The sequence below is a fragment of the Megalopta genalis genome, chromosome 13, assembly GCF_051020955.1.
Source record: "Megalopta genalis isolate 19385.01 chromosome 13, iyMegGena1_principal, whole genome shotgun sequence".
In the NCBI taxonomy this organism is placed as follows: Eukaryota; Metazoa; Arthropoda; class Insecta; order Hymenoptera; family Halictidae; genus Megalopta; species Megalopta genalis.
The window spans coordinates 6,648,444-6,675,776 of record NC_135025.1 but is presented as its reverse complement, the minus strand read 5'-3'; the positions used below and the strand labels follow the sequence as shown (position 1 = coordinate 6,675,776).

At 37.8% G+C, this 27,333-nt stretch overlaps 1 protein-coding gene across 12 annotated transcripts in view; it reads left to right on the top strand.

Annotated features, from left to right (window-relative positions):
- Nucleotides 1-27,333, top strand: part of Ih (hyperpolarization activated cyclic nucleotide gated potassium channel Ih) — a 375,005-nt gene that overhangs the window by 245,458 nt on the left and 102,214 nt on the right. For all 12 annotated transcript variants that reach the window (XM_076525911.1, XM_076525906.1, XM_076525903.1 and 9 more), the window contains one exon: nucleotides 1,684-1,954. In XM_076525911.1, coding sequence (XP_076382026.1) covers nucleotides 1,684-1,954 — 271 coding nt within the window. The remainder of the gene's footprint in view (nucleotides 1-1,683; nucleotides 1,955-27,333) is intronic.

The window sequence follows — 27,333 nt, the reverse complement described above, 5'->3', positions numbered from 1 at the left end:
CACGCGTGCGGATAAACAAAAATCGAGACAAAGGATACTTTTGTCGGTTGATTGCGATCGTTCGTCGAATGATTCGCGGGGATGAAAAATCTTCGTTGAGATGGGGACGCAACTATGTTATTGCGTGCAGCGTCGTAAAATTGATGGCGCATCAAACTCCATTGAACTGGGAGTCGGTAATAAATGCTATTGCAGTAATATATCGGCGTATAGATCCCCGATTTCACTTCCGCATTAATTTTCTCTCGGCAAAGTACTTCTCTCGATCATTTTCTCAATAGAGTGTACCGCAGCTGGTCGCGTCTTTGATTTCGTTTCTAACAATTATCTGCCCTCTATCTGATTTCTTTGTCTGCTCTTTAATTAAATATTGTTTTACTAAATAATAAATATTTAAATATTGTTTAAATTAAATTATTAAATATTAAATTATTAATAAATGTTTAAATATTGTTTTATTAAATATTATTTTAATATCGTAAAGCTGATTTTAGGATCGCAGCAATGATTTGCTAACAAATTTTATACACAGAAGTAGAGTCTTGATGGAAATTTATAATAATAAGCATAGATCGATAAACAATAAAGCTATAAAGTAACTTTCTGTTTGAATAAACATTTTTCCTAGATAAATATCTTAGCGCGGTGCACCATTATAACTTGACATAACCTAATTTAGTAATACTGCAATATCTGTAGTTTAATAAAAAATATTATGGACTTTTGTCTCGCACAAAACAAGATATATGTAAATATATTATAATATATAATAATATAATATAATATAATATAATATAATATAATATAATATAATATAATATAATATAATATAATATAATATAATATAATATAATATAATATAATATAATACACATAATTATAATATATAATAATATATAATAAATATATAAAAATGTATTTCTTTTTTTTAGTAGTCTCAATACATTGAAAATAGTGTAATTGAATTCTAAAATTATGCTAATGGCACCATTTCTCTGCATAGTAAATTCTCCAATCCTCTCTCTCATCAATAAAGAAATTTGTTCAACAAATTTTCCTCATTCTGAGAAACAACGAACGTCGTTGTTCAGTAACGCAGCATTATTTCATGACCGAATTTACAGTGAAGACAATTCAGAGTTAAACAAAAATTCGCGGTAACTCGATCATTTATCTCGCTCGTCTTTTTAACATATTTCTCACATTTCAACAGACACGAGCTTCTTAATCTTAATTTCTGACCCACTCACACACACGTCCCAACAAAAATGCTTAAAAATTCGAACGAACACGTGCCTGTCATTTTTTCACGAAGGAATAATAAAATAGCTGCTCTCGGTGCTTCGCGAAGCTAGGATCGACCCTCGCGTTCCGTCTACGGTGTCTCTAGAGACCACTCCATTTTATCGACAGTGACGAAGCTGCGCGTGTGTTAGTATCGGACCACGAGGTGAGGGTCTCGAGCTCTGCAAGCATGCCTCGGTGAAACGTGGGTGCGGGTCGCGGAAGACCCCGGGTGACCGAAGGTTAAATAGAGAGTCAGATGACACGGTCCATGGGGTAGCTCCTCAGGTTCCGGTACAAAAAAGAAAATACCATAATTCACAGCTCTCGACAGCCGGGTAGAAGCAGCAAAAATGCGGCTCTAATGGTCGGCTCTGACGGAATGACGTTCTGTTTCAGGCAACGAGATGAATTACAAGGGCAGCGGGAAGGTCCACTTCGGAGTGGACGACGTGTCCCTCTATGGGACGCCGAAGGAGGAGCCTGGTCCGGGTCTCCCGGGCCAGGAAGTCAAGCAGAGCTTCTTGAAGAATCAGCTCCAGGCTCTGTTCCAGCCGACGGACAACAAGCTGGCCATGAAGCTTTTCGGCAGCAAGAAGGCGCTGATGAAGGAACGGATCAGGCAAAAGGCTGCAGGTCACTGGGTCATCCATCCTTGCTCCAGTTTCCGGTGAGTCTTCTCCGCAGAGTCTATCGAAAACGATTCTGCCTTCGCAGGCAACTGTGTCCGCGCCATGGATTCGAAGGCAACCGTCGAAGCCTCGTGTCTCCGAGACGATTCTAACTTCGTCGTTAGATCCGAGGACTGTCTTTTTACGGGGAAAGTTGGCCAGAGTCGTAGCTATAGTTCCCGCAGCTACGCCGGCTGATCCAATAGCGATCCCTCAAACGGTGAAAATACAGCCTTGGGACTCGAAATACAATGCCGAAACTTTGATAGCAGTTCGCGGCTACCAAGGACAGGATTAGCTGCGTGTTCCGCTCCGCGAAACAACAAAGGGACGTGTACCTGTTACGCCCTACATTCGGGAGGTTCCTTGGGTGATGGCTTTTTTGCCGATCGTTGCGATTGGAGGGTCGAGTTTTTCGCGAGGAAGCGTAGAGAATTGATTTTTCTAGATTTTAGACTAGTTTTTAGTCTTTTTAGATCCCTCGAAGCACTTTGATTTGAAGGGAATGTTGGATAATGTGGGAGCTCGATTGTAAGAGCGTTTGATATTTGAACTTTTTATTGCGCAAATAGGTTGTGTATGTAGATATATATATATATATATATATATATATATATATATATATATACACATAATATAAATATATTATGCATATATACATAAGCATAAACGATCTACGTGAACATAAGCAAACGATTTATCTGTTACGCTCTACATTCGGGAGGTTCCTTGGGTGATGGCTTTTTTGCCGATCGTTGCGATTGGAGGGTCGAGTTTTTCGCGAGGAAGCGTAGAGAATTGATTTTTCTAGATTTTAGACTAGTTTTTAGTCTTTTTAGATCCCTCGAAGCACTTTGATTTGAGGGGAATGTTGGATAATGTGGGAGCTCGATTGTAAGAGCGTTTGATATTTGAACTTTTTATTGCGCGAATAGACTGTGCACGTAGATGAACCGATCTAAGATGATCTATATAAATATAAACGATCTATGTGAACATAAGCAAACGATTTACCCTCATCGAACTCGGAATAATATCATATACCTAAGTACATTTTCAGATTTCTCTCAGTTTCTGCTGTTATTTTCTGAAGAAAAAGATATAGCCTTTTATTTAAGAAAATTATATTGACCTTCGGATCTCCTGTATTATTACTCTCACGAGAATACAATTAATACTACATGATGTAACTCGTTGTACCAGATAATTTTTGTACCAACATTTTTTTTATAATTGTAACTCCTTCCGAGATAATCCTACTGTACTCTTTTAAAGAAGACAAGCATGGGTTCCGCATGCTTTTAGCTGACAACAATAAAAATTAGCGAGCTTGATTGGACGAATTTTTCCGAGTCGAAATCGGGTGATTTTTGTCAACGAGGTATTGAAAATCTTGTTGATCGTTGGAAAGAAGTTGTGAACAGGGAAAATACGTTATCGATTAATTAGTCGGTTAATTTGTACTGAAAAATTTACTTTTAGAAAATTGATCGAAGCAGAGTGGTTGATTAAAAAGCGAAACGAAGGAGGCGTCGAAAATGCTCATTTCTCTCAACTCGATATTCCATTTCAGCCATCCGAAAATCAACATAAATTAACTCGAACAAAAAAAACAAAAAAAGAACATAGATTCCGGTAGAACAAAACATCCTCTTCCAAATGATTGCGACACGCGAAATATTAAAATTTAGAAAAACAGCGTGAACTTAGTTGCCAACTCAATAGCACCGGCAGAAGTTCCCGCAGGAACTCGTTAATCGTTAATTTGTACTGAAAAATTAACTTTCAAAAAATTGCTCAAACCAGAATGATTGATTAAAAAAGCGAAACGAAGGACGCATCGAAAATGCTCATTTCTCTCAACTCGATATTCCATTTGAACGATCCAAAAATCAGCATAAATTAACTCGAACAAAAAAAAACAAAAAAGAACATCAATTCCGGTAGAACAAAACATCCTCTTCCGAATGATTGCGACACGCGGAATATTAAAATTAAAACAAAAACAGCGTGAACTTAGTTTCCAACCCAATACTACCGGCAAAAGTTCCCGCGGGATGACCGATTCGAGAGCAAACGAACAGGGAACACGGGAGACCCTGTACACCTTTATAGGAAGTTGATGTGTCGCACGGTCGAAGGGGAGAGCTGATTGTTTCTGGCTGCGACCAGTTTGCTTTGAATTGGGATAGGCCGTTCAGAGAGTGTCCTCCAGCAATCAGTCGATCCGTACACAAAGTATTCCAGAGGCCAGTGCTGTAGACACCGATTCAAAGTCCAATGGTCAAAGTAAGAGTCCTAACGCCGCCGCCGACGTAAAGACGAGGCATGAGGGGGGAGACCAGGGGGGGACATCGGCCGGATTATCGAAAGGGTGACGGAGGGAGGGGTACGAACGAAGGAAGGGGGGCCGATCGCTAACGAGCAATGGAATTTTCGGGAGGCTCGACGCGCGGGAACGCGGGCCACTCCTATCTCTCCTAATTACCAATTAAAACGTCTAATTAAAGCGCCTCGCCGCGAGTGGAGACCTCCGAATCGAACGAATTGTTACGTTGGTGTGTGTGTGTATGCAAGAGAGAGAGAGAGAGAGAGAGAGAGAGCGTGTTTCTTCGCGATTGCGCGGTGATCGGCTTTGACCCAGTTCGCAATCTTCGCCGGCGAAAACAATCGATGATAAATCCGGGGCTGCGTCGACACCGAGCACCCCGTGCCCGTAAACACGCTTCCGGCGTGTCCTGGAGAATATGCATTCGCAGCTCGCTGACAAATGGAGCGGGCGAAACGAGTTTCTAACGACGCGACGACGCTTTTAAATCGTCCCTTCGATTGGCACCGCTTTCGAGCGCGGTAAATCCTGCGCGGGATTCCGTGAATGTCCGAGAAGTTCCCGGGCATTGATGCATCGGCTTGCTTTCCCGTTCGATCGCACGCTGATACCGTGCACTTTGAATTCTTCGCGGAGCCGATAGACCGGCGTTTTCGCTGGATCGGGGGCGACTCGCGCGAGGAATTGATCATATTAAGGCAGCTAATCCGAGCGGGTCGTTTGGAAACGATTTTCGGAGCGCGCCGCAACACCGAGGCGCCCACACGTGCATGGCTGTTCCGGGCAAAAATCATAACTTCGGGGCTAATCGATTTTCGAACGAAATGCCTTCGCGATTTGTCGAAGGAAATACAAAAATTATATGATTTTATAGAAGGAAATTGTTGCCGCAATTTTATTTCTTATTGAATACAAACTTTTATGCGGACTTTTATACAAACTTTTATTCATCAATACAATTTATTGTTGGTCGAATACTGAATAAATTTTGTCCGGGAGATTTGTTCATTAATTTCGCCTTAGTGCCTGAAAAGTGTCGAATCTCAACACATTTTTCTGTGATAACTATTACCGAATATATCAATTTCTTGTTAAAATTGAGACGTCTATTACAAAAAATTACACGTCTATTAAATAATTACAAAAATTTAAAATCTTTATATAAAATTCTAATTTTCGAAAGTCGTTCGATAAAAAGAGTTTAGAGTTAAGAGACATTTCTTTCGTTCGTTAGAAGATTGTTGTTGCTAAACAGAAAAATAGCGATATCATTATCATATATAGAAAGAATAACACGAAAAACCCGTGAAATGTATAATAACACTATAACAGAAGAAAAATAAGAATATCAATGTTTGTCAATATTTATAAACATTTATTTAACGCACGTGTTTCTCTGCATTTTATAAATTTGCCCCGGAAAGCGCGGATTCCTCATTTCAGCCTGGAAAAAATTGTTGGAAACCTGTTTCAACGAAACTTCAAAGGGCTCCTCGTCCTGAAAGTAGTTTTCTGTGATGTCCTCCGACCACCCTTGCATTAACGCTGGAACGTGGAACCTGCTTGACAAAAATTTCATTCGATTTTCATTAAAATATAAATTTGCTGCGTCCATTGCAAGAAACATAAATCCGATGAAAATGTTTTCCTTAGTTTAATCATTGCAACGAGTCGAAAATAATGCAATGATGTCCTTAAATTCTAACAATCTCTTTACAGTATTGTATTTGACTTATATTCATTTTTGTCGTAAGCGTATAAAATCCACAGTGAAACAATAGTGTAACAAAATAAAATATTCACGAAAGGGCGAACTTTCGATTTTCACAAAGATAAAAATTTAATTTTTACAGAAGTGAATTCGATTCGCTAAGGAGCGACTCTAATTCGAAAATAGATGAATTTGATTTGAAAATAGGTTGAATATAATTTACGGAAGGATGAATTTCGAGTGCAAAATGTGCAAATCGGAGGTCAGATTACACCAGAAATTATAAATGATCGCTTTGCAATCACGCCGTATTAATCATTTAACTGTAATTGACGTGTTCACTCGTCGAGAAGAAATGGCGACATTTTGCGCGACGACGAGTATACTCGTCAAGAAGAAATGGCAACATTTTGCCTGACGACGAGTATTCTCGTCACGAAGAAATTACGACATTTGGCCCAACGACGAGTATACTCGTCACGAAGCAATGGCGACATTTCGCCCTATGACGAGTATACTCGCCAAGATTAAATTGCAATATTTCGCCTGACGACGACTATACTTGTCACAAAGAAATGACAACATTTCGCCCAACGACGAGTATACTCGTCAAGATTAAATTGCAATATTTCGCCTGACGACGAGTATACTTGTCACAAAGAAATGGCAACGTTTCGCCCTACGACGAGTATACTCGTCAAGATTAAATTGCAATATTTCGCCTGACGACGAGTATACTCGTCACGAAGCAATGGCGACATTTCGCCCGCTGACGAATATACTCGTCACGAAGAAATGGCAACGTTTCGCCCTATGACGAGTATACTCGTCACAAAGAAATGGCAACGTTTCGCCCTACGACGAGTATACTCGTCAAGATTAAATTGCAACATTTCGCCCGACGACGAATACACTTGTCACAAAGAAATGACAACATTTCGCCCAACGACGAGTATACTCGCCACGAAGAAATAGCAACATTTCGCCCGCCGACGAGTATACTCGTCAAAACCATAGTACACTCAGCTAACCGGTTTCGAAGATCCTGGCTTCGTCGTTCCCTGTTCGAGGTTCGAGGAACCGTGTAAAAGTGGGTCGTCCAATCTAAAGAAAAAAAAAAGAATGCCCGCGGTCCTTGTAATATCCTTGCGTGTCAGTCCCGCTGGAAAGAATTATGGACACTTTAGGGACCCGTGTGGCCTTTGTCTTCCGCGACAGCATAAAGCACTTTCTCGTATCGGGGTCGAATTCCTTGGCCAGCCCGGTCCCAACGACTGGAATGCATCTCTCCGCGGCGACATATCTCGCGGAAAGACTGGAACGAAGAACGTGTTCGTCCTGCGGGACGCCGGATAACGCGTTCCTTCGGGTTCGATCGATCGATTCCGGTCGTTGGCACGGCGATGTTCCACTTTCGGATAAATATCCACCGAAGAACTGCCGACGCTCCGATTCTTCTAGCCGGTGAACGCGTCGTCCCTTTTTTACCGGACCGACTCTTTTAAACGGACTTCGAACGGAACTTTTTTGGCGTTGCGACCATCATTTTTCATCCGAATGGTAATTAATCGTAGGTGAAACGCTCGGTGAAGTCTCCGACGTTTTCTAAATCGTGGACTTTTTCAACAGTTTCTCGTTCGCAACGTATTATCTACCGGCGAAGATTTCGTAAGTTTTGAGTGCCTAGAAGCCACGGTTTTGAACTTTTCGATGAATTGTTCAACGGGAATTGCGATTTTAATCGTGTATCAATAAGCGAACGCATTTTTGGCCCATTTACCAGCTGATATTGATGTAGGGGAGGGGCTGGAAATTCCGATTTTGAGAAAACATGAAAATTGACTAAGAAATAATGCAGTTACTTTTTCCGTTGCTGGTTTATTTATTGTTAAATTGATTGTACTTTAAGACTGTCAACTCAATTTTAATATATTGCAGTAAGTTTTTCATAGAAACTCGTTTTTTTGCGATCAACTCAAGCAGATGTTGAGAAAACATAAGAATTGACTAAGAAACAATGCAGTTACTTTATCTCGTTGCTAGCTTATTTATTGTTAAATTGATTCTACTTTAAGACTGTCAACTCAATTTTAATATATTGCAGTAAGTTTTTCATAGAAACTCGTTTTTTTGCGGTCAGCTCAAGCGGATTTTGAGGAAACATAAAAATAAATAAATAACAATTCTTAAAATGTCAAGCTTCTTGAAGCATATTGCTAAACAATAGAGATATAAAACTAGTAATAACAATGAAAATAAAAATTCATTTTTATATCTTTTCTACTTAATTTTACGAGGCGCTCGAATACTTATGCGACGTGAAAATTCGACGTTTCGACGTTTTATACTAAATCGAAAGTTTTTGATTATTTATAGTTATTTATATACTCGAGACAGATATAGATATATAGATAGAGTATATATATTCTACTTTAATGTACCGTAAAGCATTTTCTCCCTTCAATGCATATTTATTTAAATACATGGCGTAGAAGTCAAAATTACGCCAATGTCCTAATACTTTTGTCACTCACTGTACATTTACAGTCGAACAATATTCATCTTCCGAAAGGTACCAAGTCGAACTAGAATAGCGTTACAATCTTTTTTACGTCGTCTTCGAAGATGAAACGTCCCATTGGCGCCACCTCCGCCCTCCCTTCGACCGGTTTAACATTTTTGAAGCCGTTGATGCCGTCGCCGCCGCGTGCCGCTCGGAAACAATTTGCATTTCGAGGCATTAATTCTTCCGTTCCGGTAATAAGCGGTCGGCATTTCTCAAAACTGGGAATCCCTTTCCGTTCCACGGAAATCCAACGGACACGGAACGGCCGGGCACCGTTCCATAACCATTCGCGAAACAGCGCGCGTCCCGCGCGTTCGCCGTCGCAATTGCCTGAAATTGCGCCGTTCCTCCGCGCGGCGCATTGCTTAATTACCGATAATACTGAGAACGCTGGCTTCAGCCTTCGTGGATGCTGAAATTTTCATTTGAACGACTGCTAACGAGCCCCCGTATTCTATTTTCACGCGCCGGCCGATCGTTAGGGCTCGAGGAATCGTTCAATTATTCAGACGGGAGCCTCGCGGAATCGCGAAACTTCGCTTGTAATATGAAAAGAGACTCGACGCGCAAAGTGGACTACAACTTCGTCGACTTCGCTGTTACGTTCTTGGACCGCTTGTCGCGCGAGTTTTTATGCATATTTTCACTTTACGGAAAGTGAAGAGACCGGCGAACAGCTTCGTGTCGCCGAACGGATGATTTTTCACCGGAAAACAGTTCACTCTGAACAATTTTTGTTTCGTCGTTCCGTGGTCGACGTAAATGCTAGTCTATTGTTTGTTTGCGAAGAAATTGGCTATATTTATTTATATATTTACTACTTAGATTTATATTTAAATTTATATTTATAGTTATATATTTAGATTTATATATTATTGTTTACTATATTGATTTATATATTTAATATTTAGATTTATATTTAGATTCATATTTAGATTTATATATTTACTATTTAGATTTAGATTTAGATTCATATTTAGATTTATATATTATAGTTTACTATGTGGATTTATATATTTATACTATTTAGATTTATATTTAGATTTATATATTATAGTTTACTATATTAATTTATATATTTATACTATTTAGATTTATATTTAGATTTATATATTATAGTTTACTATATTGATTTATATATTTACTATTTAGATTTAGATTTAGATTTATATATTATAGTTTACTATATTGATTTATATATTTACTATTTAGATTTAGATTTAGATTTATATATTATAGTTTACTATATTGATTTATATATTTACTATTTATATTTATATTTAGATTTATATATTATGGTTTACTATATTGATTTATATTAATATTTACTATTTAGATTTATATTCAGATTTATATATTATAGTTTACTACATTGATTTATATTAATATTTACTATTTAGATTTATATTCAGATTTATATATTATAGTTTACTACATTGATTTATATATTTACTATTTATATTTATATTTATATTTCTACATTATAGTTTACTACATTGATTTATATATTTACTGTTTATATTTAGATTTATATTTAGATTTAGATTTATACATTATAGTTTACTACATTTATTTATGAACCGAAAGATCCCGCGATAAAATTGCGCGTTCGCCCAGAGCAACTGAATCTCGAAGAAAATCCCACCATGCACCGATTGGTTTCCGAATCGTCTATATGCAAATGGCGTCTCTATATAAATCTCCATAAAAGTTTACAATCATTACCGCGTAAAGATGCTCGGTCTACGATTCAGCAATCGATTCGCAGTACGATATCACCGCGGTTTCGTTTCGCAACATCCATTCATCGTTCCACATTTCATTGTACAATATTTCTCTCTCCAACAATTAATTAGACTCCCAATGACGATCATTATGCTCGGAGAATAAAAAGCTGACGCATTGTCATTTTCCGAGGCTGCTCGCCGCCGTCGTTGGGCTCCTCGGGAATCCGCTGGGTTGTCCGCAAGATTTATGGGGCATTGTTCTTAATTTTACGACATTTCACGCGATATAATGTCTCCGACTCCGCATTATGCGTGCCCGCAAACGTCTTCGGCTCGGCATAAATCGTCGGCCGAAACACGTTGCTCGTCTCTCGTAACGTTCAACGCGGCGAACGCGTTGCATCACGCTCGATTAATTATACTTAAATATTATTCGATCGTTGCCGAAACGAGCGTTGCCGAACGTTTATTACCGTTGCACCGGGGGAGAATCGCGAATGTTATCGCGTTTCCCCCCCGAAATGCGGTTGCCGATATATATACGGCTTATATAATTTCCAAGAATTGAACAAGCATAATGAATCTAAAACGAACGGCGCGCGTTATCGTGGCGTTGGCAACGGCACGGTAGGAAAACTGGAAAATCTGGGGAGGATTCGAGGAAATTGCTGGAACTCGTTAACTATTAAACGGGAATCAATGAAGCAAGGCTATTTATAGCGTTGCAGCGGTTGGGCATACGCGACGGTTGCACAAAATTTAGCGCTATAAATAGGATTAAATGAATTGGATATCGACCCGATTTAACGGCCAATTCACCGAGGAAATTGCGAAGCTACGGATGTTGTGCGTTCGCGATATAAAAATGGCGAGATTTCAATTTTTAATGAGAGTGCGTTCACCCTTTGTGCTCTGAGGCACCGCTGAAAATTGATGAATCAATTCTGAAAATAATTTTCACCAAGGATGTAAATATTAGACGAATGAGCTGAATTTTTGAAAATTTTATTCACTAAAATAATAAAAAAAATAGTCTTGGTTTAGTAGAAATTTCTATTCGGCTCGCATTTGTTGCAATTGATATGGACAATCTTATTCTTGCTTTGATTGTCAGTAATACAGTAATGTCTCCCGTATTGACGCTCAGATTGTCCACTAAAGTGGATAATTTGGGAAGAGGTGATACGATTATTCGAGCCCTGCGACTCGTTTTTATAGTTATTGGCAATCGGTAATTATAAAAAAACGAGTCGCAAGGCTTGAATAATCGTATCTCCTCTTCCCGAATTGTTTATCTTTGTGGACAATGCGAGCGTCAATTAGGGAGACATTACTGTACGTCGTTCGCGGCAATTTTTCGATCTCTCGGCTTCGACGTTTTCACGAGAACTGGTAATTCGAGATTCGATTTACAGCAAATTTTTTTCCGTAAAAATACGGTAATATTTTATAATATGTTACGATAACATTTTATAATATATAATACGGTAATACTTTATAATATGTTATAATAACATTTTATAATATATTATAATAATATTTTATGATATATTATAATAACATTTTATAATATATTATAATAATTTTTTATAACATACTATAATAACATTTTATAATATATTATAATAATATTTTATGATATATATTACTATAATATATTATAGTATAATACATAAATATAAATATTTAATATATATTAGTTAGGGGTAAAAAGTAATTATATATTACTATAATATATTACTATAATATATTATAATAATATTTTATAACATACTATAATAACATTTTATAATACATTATAATAATACGCTGCCAGGAAAACACGCAAACGTAGACAACCACGAAAAGTATGTCTAATATGTTCACAAAAAAAATTCTAGCACAGTTCTATCCAAATTGTTATCTGTTGCTTTTGTTATCCAAAAGGCAGGCGCTAAAAATCGGCAGCATGTCATCGATAAAACGCTTAAGTCCATCATTCTTGTTGCTAAAGTTCTTCCATCTTCATGGATAAAGAACTTGTAAAACATTCTTCCGAAGACATGGCAGACATCGTTGCATAAAAATTGCTGACCTGCTACCTCGTCGGATCTAATTTGCCAAGATTCGGGCTCCGATCATCAGCGAGTAATCATTGATGAGCGAGATTCAGCAGTCTTGGGCCTAACCGCGTGCTACAATCGTCGAAGGGAAGATTAAAAGGAAAAGCGCCGTTGACGAGGCCGAAAGAGTTCCAAAGAGAAGAAGAAGAAGAAGAAGAAGGAGACAGTGGCGTAGCCAGCGGATAACAGGGAGCCGCTGTTTCCGTGTCCCCGGAAACGTTGCTCAATCTTGCACGAGAGTAGTCGTCGCAATTATTGGATTTCTCCATTGATCAACGAGGCTGATCTATTCTGATTCCATCTATGAAGCGAGACCGGTATTTACGGTCCCGCGGATTCTAACTATAAAAGCGACCTTTGATCCCCGACCAGCCAGATGTCAGATACTCGTTTAAAGGTTCGACTAAAAATAGTGAGGGTCCGCGTCCGTTCGTCGTGGTCTCGTTCGAACGCTGAACGGCGTCGCGGCGACCGGCCGCGTATTTATAACGACGGATTCTTGAAAAGAGAAAAAAATAGAAACGCCGTGCCCCCGTCGTTCCCAAGAAACTATGCGCTCCGCGAGACAGTCTGGCAAGTCTTGGGAGAGGTCGGTGACCTGATCCGTCGTTAACCCTAACCGCTGGCCAAGACGAGTCAAACGGTCTTACGTGAGAAACGAATCTGGGAATGGGTCGCTGTCTTCTAATAGGGCCACTTAGGCTGAACCGAATATGTATCTCTCGTCGCTTTTTAAAACGGTTGGTACGATCTTCTGACATGCGTCGCTCGATCCGCGGTTATGGTTGCTAGCGTTGAGAGGATACGGCGGAGGCTGGGTTGGATTTTTTTCATGGTTGCGATAGTTCGAAGCGTTGAAAATGAGCAGTTTTTTTCGTAACACGGTAAAGTATATTCTCCATAATTAGGTCAGTTGTGGTACTATAGGTGTGAAAAATCTGTAATTCATGGCTGAAGGTTATTTAAGAAATTTTTTAATAGAAATAGTGAGTTCAGTAATGTAAAAATTTCTTCAGAAATATTATAGTTCTTTGAAAAATAAGAATTCGTAAGCTTCCTCTTGACGTAGCATGATCGTTGACAAACGTCAATTGCTATTGCAAGTCGAGAAACTATGTCAATTAACGTAATTTAATTAATTAACGTATTTTTTTTGGATATGATTGTTCAGGAGAACAATTCTTTAAACTACTTTTTAATACATTGCAATTATAAAGCTCATTTGATAGCTCTGTTATATCTGTAAGAAGTTTAAAAAATTATTATTATTTTGTTACTGTTATTTTATTAATCTAAATTATTATTTAATTATTTAAATTCGTATTTCATTAATTTAGATTATTATTTAATTATTTAAAATTGTATTTCATTAATTTAAATTATTATTTAATTATTTACATTTCTATTTCATTAATTTAAATTACTATTTAATTATTGAATTATATTATTATTACTACTAAAAACTTAAAAATATCTACAAGGAACTCAAGAAACTTAAAAATCGATTATGTTACCGAAGATAATTTTTTGGCTCGCATATGAACATTGCAATGTGATCATGAACATTGGCGACGATGACCCAAGATTCGTTGAACAGAAAGTGCATCTGCACATTTCAGGGGTGTCGTCGCACAGAGAAGCCACACCAACGGACGAATCTTCCTCTAGTCATTCAACTTTCTCTTGCACAATTGCCTTCTGACCAACCAAGAGCCAACCCGTTTCACAACTGGCCGACTCATCTTGCACACACAAATTGTATAATACAGTAAACATTTTACACGTTCCATAGGCGTTGCGTGGCCGGAGCGCACGTAACGGCCAGCTTCATGAATCTCGATAAATCTAAGAATGTCATTATCATTGGGCAGCGAATTTCTAATGCGAAACGTTTTCTAGGAAATGAGCATAAAGTGCTCGAAGTTGCCTCATGCGCGTCACCGTTTCTAATTTTAACAATGAACGTTCGACAGTATCGTGCATTATTACATTTTTCCTTGTTCGTCGTTGACTCGACGCTAAACAAATAGTAACGAATTAGCTGACAGTAATTACTGTGGATAATTATCTCATCATCTAACCACCATAAATAAATACGAAATTTATGCTGAACGAAGATTCGTTCGAAAAAGAAAACGCTTGAAATTAAAATGAAAATTGTTGAATATGTAACGGTTTTATTGTATTAATATAACCGATTTATGGTTGTTGCCAAGGCATTCGACATACAGTAGGGCTTCTATTATCCGAACCTGCAATATCTGAAATTTCTATCATTGCGACAAATTCGTACTTTTACGAAAAATAATGAATCATGAAACCGTAAAGATACAAAATAAAAACTTCCTGAATTAGTTTCATCCGTGCAACGAAATAATATACTGTGCAGCATAAAAAGTAGTGACAATTGGCTATTTAAATTGTAATTTTAGTGAAAACAAAAACATGTTCTGAAATTTCAAGACGTTTAGATTCCTAAGATGATTTCAAGTAACTTTTTCCTCAGCGAAAATGCAATCCGCGGCTTCGTTTCCGAGTTATTAACGAAAAACACTGACCAATGAGAGACGGCTGATGCTCCGCCCTCGTGACCACTGCCGCTGCGTCAGACGGCCAGTGACGCGGCATTGGCCGAAAGGGCGGAGCGCTGGCCGCGCTCGCTCTCCGATTGGTCAGCGTTTTTCGTTAATAACTCGTAAACGGAGCCTCGCAGAACATTTTCGCTAAGGAAAAAGTCGCTTCAAATGACCCGAGGAATCACCCTTTTCCAGGCATTACCATAATTATGGAACACTCTGTATAGGTGCGCGCTCTGAAAAGGAGGCGTCACAACTAACTAGTTAAAATACTTTTACCAGAAACGATGAACAATGAAAGCTTACAAATATGAAACAAAAGGTTGCCAAACAAATCTATACACTTCAATAATTTAATAAATTGAACAACATTGCGTAAGAAGAGCATTTATAAAAGCATTTTTAAAAGCTATTCCATGCTCGTCCCATTTGATCTTCGAACGTCTTCCTAGCCGTCCAAGTTCGTCGTTTTCTACCGCGACCAAAGAAAAGTCCGCAGTTTCGATTATCATTCCCAGAGAACTTTCGGATTGGAAAATGTTTTGGCTCCGCAACTTTCGGCGAGGTAATGCGTTTTAATTCCCCGTTAATTCCGCTAATGGCTCGCGAGCCAAGACGAAATATATTCCGCCGGTCCGTCGTCGAAAGACGCTTCGTCCTTCGTTCCCCGCTCCGTCCCCCGGGCTTCTTCAACTAGCAAATATATATCCTGGTCGGCCGACAATGGGATGAAAGGAAAGACTTGCTGCCTCCTTTTCATCGCGGCAAGGAACTTCCGCGGCCCGCGGCGTAATATTTTTCAGCGGCGCGATTATGAAATGCCTTCGCGCAACGGAAAGCTCTTCTATTCGCCGTCCGCAGCGCCCTCTATCCTCCCCGAAACTATTCTTCCCGATTCTTTTTTCTTTGCTGTGAAAGTTCGTCAATTTCTTTCTACACTCGATCCGTATTACGCCGCGGCCGGGATTTCCATAAAGTTCCCGGCCGCGGATTTCAAGCTGTCGTTTTTTCTTCTCGCGACGTCTTCGCGTCTGTTTCCTGGAAGAAATGTTACTTGGTAAAGTAATGAAATGGTATTTCCCGTGAACGCGAGTTTTCCTTTTTGTTTATACAACGTTGACGCACGGTTAATCAACATTTGAACGCTGCGATATATATACTTTAATATTATAATTTAATCGGTTAAATGGTGTCGCGAGGATCAAGCGATAGAATACAATCACATTTGTATTTATTTCATTTACCTTGCATTGTTTATTAGCTCCAAATTTTGTTAGTGTCTTAACGATGAATTATTGGAAATAGTTCCATGATGTTCTTGGTATAAATAAGCTTAGATATACTTATTATATTCTTGAATTAATCAGTAAAATTAAATAAGGGTAGCAGATACATTCTTGAATGAATATACTTACTATATTGTTAAATACTATACTATACTATATTCTTAAATAAATAAAATTAAATAAGTGTAGCAAAGATAGTCTTGAACATACTTACTATATTGTTAAATACTATAGTATACTATATTCATAAATAAATGAAATTAAATAAGTGTATCAGAGACATTCTTAAATGAATATATTTACTATATTCTTAAATACTATAGTATACTATATTCTTAAATAAATAAAATTAAATAAGAGTAAGCAGAGACAGTCTTAAATGATTATATACTTACTATAGTATACTATATTCTTAAATAAATAAAATTGAACAAGTGTAGCAGAAACATTCTTAAATGAACATACTTACTACAATCTTAAATACTATACTATACTAAGAAATTCTTAAATAAGTATACAAATTAATTGTTAGCACGTTTTCCCCGATTAAATAAAAAATCCATAAGAATAGCATAAAAATTGTACAAACAAAATTCAGTCTATTAAATGTTATCGTTAGACTGTGGATCTTTAAACATTTATAGCATGCGCAGACTTCTCAAATGCAAGAAAGAGTATAAATGAACGTGTTCCAATGGCGTTGTTATTTTTTTCGCTTACAACAAGTAATCTTTTTTAGTTGACGAAGAAAGTTTTTCTCTCGTCCTAATTTTCTTGGAGCGAAATATGCAACCGAGGAATTGCATAAAAATCCGAGATCTGGTTGCTATGAACTGAATTTTATAATTGTTAATTATACTTAAACAGAGATACAAATAAATACAAGCATCGATAAGTTACTACTTTCGGTCGATGAAAACTACTGAAATTAAGTTACGCTGAAATTAAAGACCAACGGATCGCGCTTTCAGTTGCATCGTTTTTCGAAACCGTTCGCCCCAGAATTGGCACCGTAACCTTCGTTTCCCACTGAATAATTCAATGATCGGCTCGTAGGAATCCTGCCGTCGATTTTATACATCTCGATACAGTATTCCGACGGAATTTCATTCATCGTATCAGCCCCGGGATTTGCATAACGTCTGGCCTGTTCATAAACGACCGGGCCGGATGGCCCGTGGCGGACGTAAAACATTAATCCCGGACTCGGAAGAAACGGAATTATAAAGCCAAATTACGAAATCGATCTGGCTCATTAATTAAACATTTCGAGACGATGCGCCGCTACACGATTCCATTGACCCGCTCGATTGGCCGCTGTCCAAAGATCTGGCCGTCCCTTCCTTTCTTAGGCAGCCACCGGCAATGGAAAACGTTCGAAATGCAATTTTAATCGGTAATCGGTCTACCGGCCCGATAAACGGGCATTCCAAGCCCGCGAGTTTCGGAACCTGGACGAACCGTGAATATTTCAACAATAATTCCTGCCATTTTTCGCATTGCTCTACGGATACTCAGAACTTTATTTATGTAGTTGATATTATCATATTATTTATTTTGTTTTATATAGTTTATATTATCATATTATTTATATTATTTTATATAGTTTATATTATCATATTATTTATATTATTTTATATCGTTTATATTATCATATTATTTATATTATTTTATATCGTTTATATTATCATATTATTTATATTATTTTATATAGTATATATTATCATATTATTTATATTATTTATATTAGTTATATTATCCACATTATTCATATTATTCATATTATTCATATTATTCATATTATTCATATTATTCATATTATTCATATTATTCATATTATTCATATTATTCATACTATTCATACTATTCATACTGTTCATATTATTCATATTATTCATATTATTCATATTATTCATATTATTCCTATTATTCCTATTATTCCTATTATTCCTATTATTCCTATTATTTATATTATTATTATTTTATACACTCAACGTTAAGTAACGAACCTCGTCAAACCATAGATCAAAAATGAATATTTTCAGAATCGAAAAGAAGAAAGTTATCGTCAAATTTGACTCACCTAATTTCACCTTTTCTACTCGATTATTCATGTCCATCAGATCTCAAAGCTGCCAGATAAAGTGTCAGAAAGTTCTCTTTCCACTCGAAACATTGACAAAATCGTCTTCCATTTTTAGCGTGAAAGAACGAAACAACTTGCATTCGTCTAAACAATTTAATAAATTTTGAACGACACTATATCTTAGCTGTTGATCTTCGATTTTGAAAGAACTGTTAAAAAACAGCCATTCGCAGACGTGACCGTTCGTTTTCGGATGATCGGTACCGCAATTAAAACTTAAGAAATCGTATTGGATGCTCACAATGGGACCCTGGCGGGGGGAACAATCCGAGTGGTGTGGACAAAGAAGAAGCAAGAGAAGGTAGATTGAGCGGTATGCTTGGTATAATGGCAGTTAGAACCGCGCCGACCAGCATCAGCTGTGTAAGAATGATCTCAGAATAATCATCCGATTAAGCGAGAGAGGCTACTATGTCACTGCGGGCACGTTGCTTCGTGGATCGCACGTGTCGAGCATGTTCTCGAGTTTCTATGCGCGTACAGCTACGATTCCCGTCGATCATTTCCAGCGATCGTCGCGCTCGCTCTGCCGTCCGCTTCTTCCTTTCAATCGACAGAATTTTTGCAAAATTTCAAACCCCGATGCGATCGCTATTAATTGCCGTGAGCAGACTGTTAATTGCTATATGCAGTTTATGGCAGAATTGGGCAAGCGAAATACAGAACAGTGACAAGTTGAAGAGAGTTAATTTCGTTAATAATTAGGTCACACTGTTTTTGATTCATTGAAACTGTTTTATAATTGTGTAGACTTTTTTTTATTTTGCATAAAGATCGAGTTGTTACACAATTGTCCAGAATTTGTCCACAATTATACAAATCCAGTTGTTACAAAAATGTCGTGTTGTTACACGACAGTGTAACGTTGACTCGCAAGAAAGGCAGATTTCTTGACCTATATATATATAATATATATAATATATATTAGATATATAATAATATCTAATATATAATATATATATTAGATATATAATAATATATAATATCTAATATATATATATATTAGATATATAATAATATATAATATATAATATATAATATATAATATTATATATAGCATATCTAATATATATATATATTAGATATATAATAATATATAATATATAATATATAATATTATATATAGCATATCTAATATATATAATATATATTAGATATTAGATATTATTATTAAATTAAAGATTAAAAAAGTCTACTTCGTCGATCCTAATTTTCATAAAATAACGCATGAAAATGAGTATAGTGAGCACATACAGTAGAGTCAAGGAGTTAAAAAAGGTGCACAGCACCGTTAAAGAATAAAGAAAGTAACAATCGTTTAGGATTTACCGAAAAATTTCGCGAAGAAGCACATATCGGCCCACCTTCCATTCTACGTCCTCCATTTTATTTTTCCAAGAATCCACGACCGTCGTTTCCCGGCCCGCAACACGTGTCCCGTCGAGCAAAATTTGTCGAGCACCTGAATCTCGCGGCAAGAAAAAGCGTATCCGACGGAGGAGGAAAAAAGGAACGTTACCACGAAGAATACAGCATAATCGCAACGAGTCGCGCACGCCCGTCACGCGCCTTTATATTTTCGCTAACGTATCGAGCGCAAAATTGCTTGCAGATCGCGGTCGTCGCAGCCCCGGCCGTCGTTACGCCGGCAAAAATACAACAGGGATTTTCCCTCTCGGGGAAACATTTTTACGGCGCAGTATTTTTTCGTTTCCTTCCTGAAAGTCCCCTGGTCGTGTATACCTGGCCGGCCGGGGCATTTCGCGCGTGTTTCCATCGACCTCCTATATTCTTTCTCTTGGACGAGTCGCCGAGTCGCGCCGTGCCCGGCATTCTTCAACATCGGGGAGCCGAAGCTTATCAGAATGCTTTCCGCGGAAATATTCGAGCGCGAACGCCATATAGCGATCCGGTCGGATCGTTTATTGAGGTTGCTGTCGGTTAGGATGCTGGCAGATAAGCATTCGATAACGCGACGACCTTCTATGACGGAGGGCGAGTTCAAGTACGACCGCGAATAAGTTGCAATTGTGCATTGATGGTCCGGAAGGGAACAGTTGCCGACGAAAGTCGAGTGACACAGTGATTAAGAAACCGATGCAGCGATACTAGACACTCTATATTTTCAGTTTTTTTTATCATACAATGATGTACATTCTTGATTTTCAATGTTTGTGTCATAAAACGCCATGCAACTTAATGTATTATATAGTATCATGGATTTCAATGTATCAGAGAGTAGTGTGGAACTTGATTTATCATACAAGGCCATATATCTTGAATTTTCAATTTCTGTGTCATATAGTGTTGTATATTTTCAAATATTTTCAATATTTGCATCGTACGTCATCATACATCTTCAATTTCCAGTGTTGCACATCTTATATTTTCAATTTTGTATGATAGCATTATGCATTTTCAATTTTCAATGTTTGTATCGTGAAGCATCATGCACAATAATGTATCACACGGTATCATGCACTTCAATATATCAGAGAGTAATATGCAACTTAATTTATCATAGATGGCCATACATCTTCAATTTTCAATTTCTGTATTAGACAGTGTCACACGTCCTATATTTTCAATTTTGTATGATAGCATTATACATCTTCAATTTACAATTTTTGTATCATAAAGCACCATGCACTTTAATGTATGATACAGTATCATGAACTTCAACGAATCAGAGAGTAATATGGAACTTGATTTATCATAGATGGCCATACATCTTCAATTTTCAATTTCTGTATTAGACAGTGTCACACGTCCTATATTTTCAATTTTGTATGATAGCATTATACATTTTCAATTTACAATTTTTGTATCATAAAGCACCATGCACTTTAATGTATGATACAGTATCATGAACTTCAACGAATCAGAGAGTAATATGGAACTTGATTTATCATACATGGCCATACATCTTCAATTTTCAATTTCTGTATGATATAGTGTCGTACATTTTCAAATATTTTCAACAATTGCATCATATGGCATCATACATCTTCAATTTCCAATGTCTGTATTAGACAGTGTCATACATCTTATATTTTCAATTTTCTATCATACCATATCATACATTTTCAATTTTCAATGTTTGTCTTATGATAATATTATAGCATACACCTTAATGTATAATAGAGTATCACAAACTTTAATATATCATCATCATGCGTCTCTGTTTGTCATACAGCATCATACATCTTCAATTTCCAGTGTCTGTATTAGACAGTGTCACACATCCTATATTTTCAATTTTCTATCATACCATATCATACATTTTCAATTTTCAATGTTCGTCTTATAACAATAGCATACACTTTAATGTATGATAGAGTATCACACACTTTAATGTATCGTACAATATCATGCGTCTCAGTTTATCATACAGCATCATACATGTTCAATTTTCAATATCTATATCACACAGTGCCAGTCATCTTATATTCTCAGTTTCTGCATCACACAGTGTGATACATGATAAATTTGGAATGCTTGTATCACATAGTATCATATACCTTGATGTATCACACAATATCATACATATTAATGCATCATAATCTATCGCACACATTAACGTATCATACAGAACCACACAAATCCGCAAAAAATTATCAAAAATTATCAAAAATTATCAGAGAACTCGTCACACGGTTCAATGATTTCCCGGCATCATTCACTGATTTCCTCATAAGTTATCGCACTCATTAATGTATCATAAAAAATCACAGAAATCCTCCAAAAATTACCAAAAATTACCAAAAATTACCAAAAATTAACAAAAATTACCAGAAAAATCATCACACGGTTCAATGATTTCCCGGCATCATTCAGTGATTTCCTCATAAGTTATCGCACACATTAATGTATCATAAAAAATCACAGAAATCCTCCAAAAATTACCAAAAATTACCAAAAATTACCAGAAAACTCTCCACACGTTTCAATGATTTCCCAGCATCATTCAGTGATTTCCTCCGATGATTTCAGACCTCGCGAACTGCGAACAGCGCCGAATCCACAATAAAGCGTGGCACTAAATCGTAAGACTGACATGATTCAATATTTGAACAGCGAAACGGTTGTCGAAACGTTTTGATACGCGAGAAGCGATGTTCGATAAATCATGGAAGGAGCTTGTTCAGCTTTCGAGACGGCTTTCGAGGCAGCTTTCGAGACAGCTTTCGTGGCGGCTTTCGACAATCGGAGAAGAAAAGGTTGTGTCAAGGGTGTGAGGAGGCTGTGAAGGGGATCAGGCGTCAAGATGGCGCAACACGATGCGTAAGACGGCCGGCGTACGCTTTGCAAGACACAACGCGTATCGTATCTCGTGCAGTTCATATTCACGCATTCCCTCGGGTCAATTAAGACGTCTCGTGGCTATTCTATCATTCCCGACCTGGTTATGCAATTCTGCGTCGAACGCATACACAGACCCCGCTCCGGCTATTTCAGTCGCTCCTCGCGGATCGTATCTGTCCGGTTTAATTTCATTCGATGCTTAACTTTTATTTTGTTTCGTCCGCGTCGCCGCGACGTCCGAACGCGTTTTCATCGGCTGCAAATTTTCGAGCAGATCGAAACCACGATTTTCGATTGATTCTACTTTTAAAAAAAGAACGTGGAGTATACGTTAATATTGAATAATATTTTCACGTAGATAAGAACAGATAAAGAGTTTTAAGCTTCAATGTAATTTACGATCTTCGTGCAAAATGATTTTGTTCAGCGATTGCATAAAACGAGAGTTAAATAAAATTGTATTCGTTCATTTCGATTGAAAATAATCTAACAGTGTCCTTAAATTCTTGCAATATTTTCACTAAACGTATTTCTCTTCTGAATTTTTGCAACGAACGAATGAATTTCGCTGCCTATTTATAAAATTATATTATTAATATTATTATATTATTATAATATTTTATTTTATTATTATGTTTACTATTATATTGTTATTATATTTATATTATTATATTTTATTTAATTTTATTGTTATATTTATAAAATTTTCAATAACAGAGACACTTATATGGAAAAATTTGCGTCGAAGAAATGTTTGTCACGTGCAATAATCCAGTCGAAAATCATCGCCATTGAATATCGTCCAACGTGTTGCAACAATAGTAACATTTAATACAATAACGTGCAACAATCGTGCAACACGTCGTGATACAATAAGGTACTAACAATAGGCGTTACAACAATACCTTCCGAATAATGATTGCAGTTAAATTGCCGTTCCAAACGTGTCATTTTATTTCTAACGTCTCTATACGTACTTCGCGCTTAAAAGCTTGTTTTTGTTTCCTTCGTGACGCGTCTCTTGATAACCGTTCGAAATAACACGTCGATTTATCATAAACGTGTGCAACATAGTTCGCGCGGGAACTCGACGTTCGTTGCACATCGACGACGAATATTTTACCGTTCCTTCCGCGTCCGCCCTGGAATCGGTATTCGCGTAAAATTCTTGAATTATTCAAGATAGTTGCGGCATGAAGAACTATATACCGTACCAAACGATTACACAAACTTTGGAACCAGTCTCGGATGCTCCTTCAAGATGGCAGATAGGCGGCCCGAAACTTTTGGGTGTAACGAGTCACCCGAGGGAACAACATCTTCACCCGGAAAGATGATGCCGCAAGTTTGCTCGCCGCTATGTTCCTCCCGGTTGACTCTGCACCGCTATTTTCCGTTCCGAAAACTGAGGATTAACCAGCTAGCTTCCTGGCCGCCTGCTTTTCAGTGCGAACCTACACACGGTAATGTCTCCCTTACTGACGCTCAGATTGTCCACAAAAATGGACAATTTGGGGAAGAGGAGATACGATTATTCGAGCCTCGCGGCTCGTTTTTTTATAGTTGTTGACAATTCGTAATTATAAAAACGAAGAGCAGGACTCGAATAATCGTATCTCTTCTTCCCAAATTGTCTATTTTTGTGGACAATCTGAGCGTCAGTAAGGGAGACATTACTGTATGTGTCGCGAGAATCGAGCGACGACGAGTATACTCGTCACAGAGCAAGCGTCGCTGTTGAAATATTGGATCAAACAGACGATTTTATTCGATAAAATTGACAATTTTGTTACCGATAGTTGCTTATTCACTTAACATTTTTGTTAAGAGTGCTCAGATACAGCAATTTCTCCCTAATTCGCGCTCAGATTGCGCGCAAAAGTGCACTATTTCGGAGGAGGAGGCGCGATTATTCGTGGATTATTCGAGCCTCGCATCTCCTTTTCCCAATTGTTGAGAACAGGCAACAATAAAAATGAGCCGCGAGGCATAGAGTATAATTAGAATATTAGAATAATATTAGAATAGTGGCTTAGTGCGACGATTACGCGCAAAAGTGGACAATTTCGGAGGAGGAGACGCGATTATTCGAGGATTATTCGAGCCTCGCATCTCCTTTTCCCAATTGTTGAGAACAGGCAACAATAAAAATGAGCCGCGAGACATGGAATATAATTAGAATATTAGAATAATATTAGAATCGTGGCTTAGCGCGACTTAGGATTCTCAGATCGACGTGTTTCGAATCCGAACATTTCTGGGAGAAATTACTGTGAATGGAAACAAAGGAAATGCTCCCTAATTGACCCTCAGCTTGTACACAAAAATGGACAATTCGGAAATAAAACAATATACTCAAGTCTCCTCTTTCCAATTTGTGCATTTTTGTTCGCAATATTAAGGAAAATTGGGGGAATTTGCTCCAGCAACTGGAGCGCAATAAAATTTATCATCTCGCAAAGAACCGGTGACCAAATTCGCTTCGGCAACTGTTTCGATAAACCATGTATTATGCACTACTGCGCGAAATCATGTTTGCAGTAGAACCGCGAGAAACTGGTGTACATCAGACGTTAAACTACTCGAACTCCGTCAAACTTCTACGTTCAGCGGGTAATCTACCCGAACTCCCTGAAGTGGTCTTGAATTCCGTCTTCAGACGGCCGAGATCCACCGCTGTCCCCGCGGAATTTAACGAAGAATTTAGAAATGCGTTCGCCAAAATGTCGAGCTTCCACAGCTTGACGTTACGCGTAGCAGTTACGTTTGTTATTCGAGAAGTTAACGATGGGAGAATTTTACGATTCTTAACGTAGAAATGTTTATGAAACAATATGCATTGGCACTGAGTGCACCGAGTGCAAGGCTCGGTGATTTTAGCGTTAGCAAAAAATCGTGAAACGATCCTCTGTTGAATTTTGTCTAAATCAATAACAATCTAAATAATTTATGCAGTCCGTTCAGTGCAGTGTCTCAGTGAAATCATTTATTTATTCGTTGCTGCAGTCTATGCATACTGCAGCGGCCTGAAATAATAATTTGTTTATTAATTAATGCAATGTGTACGGTACAGTAGCTCGAGGTTAAATTATTTATTACATGGAAAACGAAGATTTGCTATTAGGAGAAGAATCGCAGACTTTAGACACACTAAACCGGATATATCTGTAAGAACAATCGTAGTATTTCTCAGCTGTTTGAATTAGGTTGCAAAATAACACGTGGAAATATGCTTTAGTTATATATAATATTATTCCAAATTCGTGGAATAAAAAGGAGGAAATACTTTGCAGCGCGAATGGTCGAAGAAAAGAAAAGACATTATCATCTAAATTATACTTCTCGCAATTAAACTTGCGATTTCTGTCTCGAACGAAGATTCACGGTCTATTGATAAGTACTATATAGTACTATAAGTACTATAGATAACAGTTTGATAGCGACAGAAGGTCGCGGGCCCAACACCTGGGCCACCTGGCCCAGGGCCTGATCGGAACGCGAAGTGCGATGACACTCTCCTGCCGTTCTAAACTTAGCAGATGTGATCGGAAACCGACTGGCAGTTGAAAATTGCAGAGGCCTTGTTCGGCTCTGTCCTATCATTAGGTAGTTTGCAAATTTAAACAATGGTTTCCTACCGCTAACGCGAACCACCGGTATGTAGCACGGTCAGACCAGGTTACGTAATGGTGACGACGCTGATTGAAGTCGACGCACGTCGACGAAGAATCGTCGAACGTCGGACGATCGACCGAAAGGAACTCCGTTCCTTCGCGTCCGCGTCCTGCGGGCCGGATTTCGGATAACGAACGCTTGAAATGCAAAGCGAAACGCGAAATAGGACCGGATCGTCCCGTCGGTTGTGCCACTTTTTTTGGATGCGGAGCGTCGGAAATCATGATACGGTAAATTCTTCCTGATCGACGCACGGATTCTGCAGAAAAATGGACAATTTTGGGAGAGGAGATGCGATTATTGGAGACTCGAGACTCGTTTTTATAGTTGCCGATTGTCAGCAATTATTATTTGTTTAAATTATAATCGACTTTTAATGATAATCGACTTTTCTCAGTTTCTTTCAATTTTATCACTATTCTATGTTTTTGCACACGAAATGCACAGTCGGAATGCATAATCGAAATCCATAACCTAAAAATAGCAGTTATAAAACCGATATAATAAATAGAATCGATATAAAAATCGATATACCTCGTAACTGATATTTACCGAAATCCGGAAATGGGGAATTCCTGAGGTCATTTGAAGTAACTTTTTCCTTTACAAAAATTTTCTGCGAGGCATCGTTCACGAGTTATTAACGAAAAACACTGACCAATGAGAGATCGCGTACGGCCGACGTCCCGCCCTCGCGACCACTGCCGCTGCGTCAAATAGCCAGCGCAACGCGGTATTGGCCGCAAGGGCGGAGCGCCGGCCGCGCTCGTTCTCTCATTGGTCAGTGTTTTTCGTTAATAACTCGTAAACGACGCCTCGGAGAAAAATTTTGTAAAGGGAAAAGTTGCTTCAAATGACCTCAGGAACCTCTCGCTCGCCGGAAATAACATAATTATTAAACAACCTGTACAATATGTACATCTTGACGATTGTTATTTCACGAAACGAACTGCTT